At 34.2% G+C, this 7,721-nt stretch overlaps 1 protein-coding gene across 3 annotated transcripts; it reads left to right on the forward strand.

Annotated features, from left to right (window-relative positions):
• Positions 1-663: 663 nt before the first annotated feature.
• Positions 664-5,735, forward strand: LOC145096916 (amino acid transporter AVT1C-like). Of its 3 annotated transcripts, XM_079034301.1 has the most exons (11): positions 664-977; positions 1,085-1,142; positions 1,311-1,527; positions 1,835-2,106; positions 2,447-3,329; positions 3,406-3,739; positions 3,838-3,906; positions 4,524-4,604; positions 4,707-5,186; positions 5,271-5,487; positions 5,569-5,735. In XM_079034301.1, exons 3-5 carry the CDS (start codon positions 1,346-1,348, stop codon positions 2,767-2,769), a joined length of 777 nt encoding a protein of 258 aa, XP_078890427.1. In that variant the 5' UTR covers positions 664-977; positions 1,085-1,142; positions 1,311-1,345; the 3' UTR covers positions 2,770-3,329; positions 3,406-3,739; positions 3,838-3,906; positions 4,524-4,604; positions 4,707-5,186; positions 5,271-5,487; positions 5,569-5,735. The 3 variants fall into 3 exon arrangements, with proteins under 3 accessions (XP_078890427.1, XP_078890428.1, XP_078890429.1); XM_079034302.1 differs by having other exon boundaries at positions 664-1,527; positions 4,707-5,045; positions 5,133-5,186; XM_079034303.1 differs by having other exon boundaries at positions 664-1,527; positions 2,447-2,661; positions 3,257-3,329.
• The last annotated feature ends 1,986 nt before the right edge of the window (positions 5,736-7,721 follow it).

The following is a 7,721-nucleotide window of genomic DNA, read 5'->3' on the forward strand; positions in this document are numbered from 1 at the left end:
ATTCATTATACTTTTAATGAGAATGTCCAATCAAGGAAGCGGTAGGTGAGAATGGACACCCATTAAACCACCATTTTATAGGCAATAACCTTATACCGCCCTTATAGATTGGTTTCTTGAATGAGGCCTACTAAGGTAAGACTGACTTACTTATACAAATATATATATATATATATATATATATATATATATATATATATATATATAATTAAACTTTTAATATCATAATACTATAAGAGTTCAATTTTAAATTTTTTAAATTCTAGGTTTGGAATTAAAGCATTCATAAGTGTGACTTTACAAATTCCAATACTTAAGGGCAAGTTTTGAAACTCTTCAAAAGTTTTCATTTCCATAACTTATGAGTTTAATGACTTTTAAAATGAGACTTTTCATTTTCCATAACTTGAGGACAAGTTATGGACACTGCTAGAAAAATAGCCTTTTACGACGCACAATTTATGATACGCATCGATTTACGATATGCAAAAGTGTGTGCCCTTAAATTAGTGAAAAAAAAAACACGGAGGGCACCTATAATAAAATGTCTGTCATCTGAAAATGTCGCTTTATAAATTTTAATGGAAATGTGCGTTCCATCCTTTAATAGCCGGAGGAAAATGAAATCCTATAAAACTAAAAACCCCGCTTTCCTTTTTCTTCCTATCCTTGTAGCCCTAGTTATCGACACTCCTACCTTCCCCCTCCCGACATTGACTGCCGCCTACTTCTTCCCTTGCACTTCGACCATCATAACTTGCCATTCCTGGTCGTCGACGTCGATCAATGCAAGCACGCCACCAGCCGAGAACCTTTACTCTCTCCTTCCCTTTTTCTCTGTAAACCCTAATCCGCCTCCACGACTACCGAATCTACCTTAACTCGGCTCTGACCTCGACTCATCTCTTTCCGTCGGCGACCTCGGGAACTTCACATCACCAGAGACTACAACGATTTCTCATGTTTACAAGCCCTAGGTTAGATTAATATTGAAGTTGAGTATGATTCTAATGAGATGATCGATTTCCCTAGTCGCGTTTTCATGAAGAAATTTCCCACATGTTAAAAAACTCAACTTTTGTAGGTGTCTCAACCTCCCTGTGTTTGAAATAGATGGTGAAACATGCTTGGGTGTCGTTGAGGTGGTGACGACTTCCCAGAAAGTCAATTTTCCCTTTTTAATGGATCCAAATCCAGTTCACAACAAAATTTTACATATTCACATACATCATTTTTCATAACTTCGTATCAGTTGATATTGTTAAGAGCTTATCTTACACAAGATTAACCTCTTTTGTTTGAAGTCTCAGAGATCTGAAAAGAAGGCAACGAAACTTGTGAGAAAATGAAGAATTCAGTATCAGATCAAGCCTTTTTCATCGAGAGTGAAGATTATGAGGAAGACAAGGACTCCACTAGAGGTGAAGACGATAGGAATGATTCGGAATTTTCAAATTATTCCGATGATAACCCTCAGCATCAAATCAAACCTAGTTCCTTAAACCCATCGTGGCCTCAAAGTTACAGGTATGACCACATCCGACTTTTTTGGATTCTACTTTAATTCCTTATATAGTCAATAATTGATAAGATTCCGTTGAAATTCTAAATTCATTTGAATATTGAATCTTGTTATACCGACATGATCAAACTGGATTATATGAATTCTAAAACTTTTTTGTACCAGAAAACAACAATCACACTAAGTTTAAGATTTGATACAAACTAAGATTAGAAGTGGTCGATTTATAACAAGATCTAGTTGTATGATATTGAATCAAAAGAAAGTAGTTTTGTTAAAGATTTTCCTTGGGTTATATGATGGATGTTTTAGGAAATCGATAGATCTGTATAGGAGTGTGCCATCCTCAAGGCTGAACTTTCTGGGGACTCCCAACTTGTCTCGATTAGGCAGTTCATTCCTTTCATCAACACTGACAAGCAGACACACCCTTGAGATAATCCCAAGTTTGAGCAAACCTTTCTTGCCACCTTCAACAGACAACCAGCAGCCACAAGAAAGGCATAGTAGTTCTCACTCTCTTCTTCCTCCACGAGGATCATCTGCTAAGAATTTGCCACATTATCACAAATATGTTCTTAATGGTATGTGTAATATCAACATGACATCTTGTTTTCTAATTTTTTCATACTTAAATGTTAGAGATTATTGTATTGCTATGTATTGTTCAATGGTCCTAGTTCTGTCTTAGGTTGACAATTTTTGATTTGGAGATTTTATTTCATCCAACCATCTGATAAAGATGGTATTAATGGACCCCTATAAATTTTTGGTCCCAGTCCCAGACAGAGTATTTAACCAAGGCCACCATGGGCCACACATTTGAATTCTCTTAGCAAACATGCAACTTTGATTGCATATAAGTATCAATTTACTTTGTCATTTAAAAAAAAATCAGTGATAACTTTTTTGTGTACTGTGTAGGAATAAATGTTCTTTGTAGAGTTGGACTTCCTTCAACTCCTTTTGCAGTGAAAGAAGGAGGATGGGTAGGACTGTCATTATTGTTCATCTTTGGTGACCTTTCTTTGTACACTGGTATCCTCTTTCGATACTGCTTAGATAGTCAACCTGGCGTCAAGACCTATCCATGTATCAGCCAGGCTGCCTTTGGCACTCTCGGATGTCTCATCATTTCTGTAAGTTTACTTAATACATCAACAAAAAAAAATTACATTAAAGTCTTGTTTCAGACCAATTTACCCTTTATCTCTTGTTTTCTGTTTTTACATCAGATAATATTGTAAGTGGAGTTATACGTAAGTATATCTAATCTGACACTGATTCGATTTACATAATTTGGCTTGATTCTATGTTTTAACTAAGTCTTTTTTTTCACTGAATGCATGTTGTGTTGAATATATTATATTGGAGAGTGATAACCTATCGTCTCTATTTCCAAATGCACATTTAAACCTCGGAGGATATATACTAAATGCACATTATTTATTTGCAATTATAATCACTCTAGTTGTCCTTCCCATAGTTTGGCTACGCAATATGAGTGTTATTAACAGAAGATCAAAATAAAAATGGTTTATAACAAACTTTTACTACAATTAAATCATTTTGGTTTTAATCCAGCTGGTGGAGTTATTGCGTCAATTTTAGTGTCGATTCGCTTGTTTTGGGTTGGGTTTGTGGATGATGTGGGGTTTCGAATTGAAACCACAAAAACCTTAAACCTCTCAACTTTCCTTGTTGCCATAGGCATTTATGGGTACTGTTTTTCAGGACATGCAGTGTTTCCTAATATCTATACATCAATCGTAAAAAGATGTCAATTTCCTATGGTACTCTTAGCCAGGTATGCTTATTTTATCACCCTAGCTACTTTTTCTTTTACATGCTAAATAACATGTTTATTAAATTTTTATGGGCAGCTTCAGGACCGTTTGACCAAGACCAACAGATTCAAATGTTATCCACCCAAGACCCGATATTGCCACATCACAAGCTGGTCTATAAAAAGATAGTTTTTTATGTGGAACCTATAGCAGATACTTGCAAACTTATGGATGTACGTCATTCCTAGAATCCTTTCTATTCTATAGCTATACAATGTCAATAAGTTCAGCTACATGGACAATGAAAATGCGAGTTATTTTACATATAAGGATAAAATGTAAGGATATGTCAATATGGACTAAATGTAAATGTAAGGATACGTCTCACGGCAGTTTCAACAACAAGCATATGCTCCAAATTGGACTAAATGTAAGGATAAAATTATTTGTATATTTGTAATCACTAAACGCATAAAAACCTATAAGAATGTAGTTTTTTAATCAATAATATTTTTAATTTTGACACAGGTAAAAACAGGATTGGATTAAAAGAGTACGTTTTACCAGCTAGATGGTCATTTGGGTTAATCTGACATTGTAAGTTATGGACTTAGCGCTTCCCTTGAGTAGTTGTAGAGCTGTAAACAGAAATAAAACAGTTAAGTACAATGACAAAAATACCCTCAAAGAAAAACTTTGCTAACATATAGAAATCAATAAGCAAAGGGACTATTAATTTTTAAATTGGTAAACTATAACAACTAAAGTTGATGTGAGATCAAACCTTCAAAAATATGATGACTGATCGTGATACTCTTTATTTCTTTAAAACTCTTTCTTTCCTAACCTTTTCTATCACACACATAGATATCTATATTGCTTCCACTTCCAGATGAGCTGGCTTTTCTATCACACACATAAACATCTATTTTCCTTGTCCATTCATATTGTATAATCACTTTATATATGTCATTCCTTACTTCTTATTAGATCAAAGAGAGACACGACACTTGTACAATGACATGGTCCTCCAGGGCTCTCTTTCCATCTCTTAGGAATATCCTATTTTTATGTAAAACCCAAAAACCAACCATCAAATCCCATGACAATAAAAGTGAATGGACTTCCATTAATCTGTAATTGTTTTACTAAACTTCCATTAATATGTAATTGTTTTACTGGTTTCATAACAACTTTGTTTCAATGTAATGCAGGAGAACCTCTTTTATACAGTTCCACCTGGCGCGATTGAGGCCTACAGGAAAGCAATTGAATCTTAATTGCTTCAGTTTGAGGTAAATATGGGTAAAAAGTAAAGTATATTGTCCATACTGGTAAAAATAGTAATATCTGTTGCTATTTCTTGCTCAATGATGTTTGTTTCAAATCTCCTTTAGAAAACTGGAAGGAGCATGTAAGAGGAAGTGGATACATCTGGCTATGATGCTATTACAGGTATTATAATATTTATTATTAAGTCTTTGAATTTCAAGAAAATGCATTTGAAGAGGACCAAGAAGAAACAAACACATATTTATTCAAATGGAAGCAGTGGTATCTCATATGGTTTAAATTTGGCAAACTATTTAACTGTTGATACATTTATTAGATAACTTATATAACAATCATACTCACTTACAGTGGCGTCTCAAATAAGTAATATGTCTAATCCAAATATGATCATGAAATTACTAGTGTGTAATTGTGATCGTGGATGGAAAGCCAAAGCACTTAAGGTATTATTAACTAATTCATTGCTTTTAGTTACACTCTAAATTCCTATTGGATGTCAATATGGATTAATTTAAAAGACAACTCTACAGACCCCTGTTGGGCAGCCAGGGTCAGGAAGTCCATGGTCGTTATTTGAAAAGCAGGTCAAATTTTTTTTCAATAAATTTTTATGTATTACATTTGTTGAGAAATAAGTGTTATTTATAAAATGTGTGTTGTCTCCTCAGGCACTTGTAGTGTTGGTTCATGATATAGGTCCAAAATGGGAGCTTATATTTGATTCCATTAACAGCACTTTGTAATTCAAGGTAACTATCATGTATGTTCTGTTGTGTTGGTTCATGATGTACATCATTCAACCACATATCGTATTTCAAGTTATTCATTGATTGGCTACTTGACCTTAGTACCCTTGATCCGGATTTTGAAGGTGCAAACTTTAAGGTGTGTATTCACTTTTCTCTTTTCTCTATCTTATCATCTTGTATTGTATTGTATGTTAAGTTACTGATTTTCCCTGTGCAGGTTCTGACAGCTCTAGCAACCTCCTTCGATGCCATGCAGCGTCTCAAAGTTCCTACATTCAGGTTAGTCTCTTAGAAAGGAAATTGTCAAAGGAGAATTTAGTCATGGGTTTCTTTTAATGTTTTGCATGTTTTGTTTTCTATCATAAATATTATGTAATATTAGCAATGTGTTACATTTACTTACTATTGGAATGATTATTTATATTTGACATATTAGTGCAATGAATTATTTTTATTGTTTATCATATTTTATTTTGTATGATGAGACTTTTAATGTGTTATTTAATTTGAAAATTAGTAAATCCATCAAAAATATATAATTTTAAAAACATTTAAAATTATGACACGCAAAAATGTGTGTCGTCTTCCTTTATGATAGGGGCTTCCTTGATACGCATTGCGTGTCATAAACACGCGCATCGTAAGGTTACGATACCCAAATGTGTGTCGTCTTCCTTATGACAGGGCCTTCCTTGATATGCATTGTGTGTCATAACTGTGCGTCGTAAATGTGTGTCATAAATGCGTGTCGTAAATGCGTATCGTAAATAGACGATGCGCAAAAGTGCGTCGTATCTCGTTATGACAGGGCCTTCCTTGAAACACATTTGCGTGTCGTTTGAGCATTTTACAACACGCATTGCACATCGTAAAAGACTATTTTTCTAGTAGTCGGAATTCATTAAGGCATTTAGATCAATATTTTAACAATAAAGTTATCCAATAATTTATCTAGGATCTATTTAAACTCATAAGTCAAGATAATTCATATCAAAAATTTGCAAGAAATTAGTCTATACATATAAACTAATACAAATCTTGAAATTTTAAGAATTATCTTTTAATTGGATGAGCATGATCACTATCATCTCAAGAAAACAAATTTTATGTTTCAAAAAACAGTTTGAGATATTGATCCTAATCCAATTCTGGCCAAAAACTCGAAATTCTACAACCAGAGCCATCAACTCGACGAGTGCATGAGCCTGACTCATCGAATTGCCCTTTCCCTAAGTGGACTCGGCGAGTTCATCAGTCAGAGGCCAGAAAACCGAGTTTTTCAACTTTGAAAATTAATAAGCATCAAGTATAACAGAAAACAACCCTAGGCTCTGATACCACTGAAGGGTTTTGAGCACTCTAACAACCTTATGGTGCACATGCAACCCTAGATGCTTTGGATCTATGTTTTCTCTAATTATACATGCAATTTGATTCTCCAAAGCATACATCCTAACTAGCATACAATTTGACAATTGAACAATATAACTATTTAGATAACTTACCTCTTGGTAGGACTTGTAGATCTTGGCCTTCAAAAGCTTTATCACTTCAAATGTGATGCCTCTAATGTGTCACAAACAGCAAGTGAAAAAGGAGGCTTGAGAGAATAAGTTGTTTAGCACAAAATCGGTTCACACTCTCCAAGAATGTATTGGCCACCGATTTTAGCTCTATGGGGTTCCTTTTATAGTGTGACAAATGCTAGGGTTATATCCATGCAAACCCTAATGCACCATTACCCTTCATATTACGTAGGCTCCATGGGTTAAACCTCCATTGACTATCCATGTTGGTTTATCCCATCCTAATTAATCATGGATTGTTGGCCCACACTATAAGAATCATTGATTTACCAAATCAGTCCCCGTATATTTAATTAGTCTCTTTTGATCACTAAACTAATTCCAAATTAATTCTTGATCAATACTAATTAAATAATATAACTTCATATTAATATATTATACTTGTAATATATTAATAAATCACAAATAAACTTATTCTCAAAAGTATGTCCTATCAAATTGCATTGGTGAAGGCAACCCAAAAGGACCATGCTACTCTCAGGTCAAGTGCATACCAATTATAGTTATGGGCTTAGACATCAAATCCAACACTAATAACTTCCATAATGATTTCCAAAAGTAACTTACGAACATGACATCTTTGTTAGAAACTATGGTTTTAGGGTCTCCATGAAGACGCACAATTTCTTTAAGAAATAGATCAACAACATGAATGGCATCATCAGCTTTGTGACACGGGACAAAGTGTGCCAATTTAGAGAAACAATCTACCAAAACCATTATAGCATATTTCCCACTTTGCGTACGAGGCAAAGCGACAATGAAATCCATAGAAATATCTTCC

Source organism: Lactuca serriola, chromosome 4, assembly GCF_051521515.1.
Source record: "Lactuca serriola cultivar US96UC23 chromosome 4, Lser_US96UC23_V15, whole genome shotgun sequence".
Classification (NCBI taxonomy): Eukaryota; Viridiplantae; Streptophyta; class Magnoliopsida; order Asterales; family Asteraceae; genus Lactuca; species Lactuca serriola.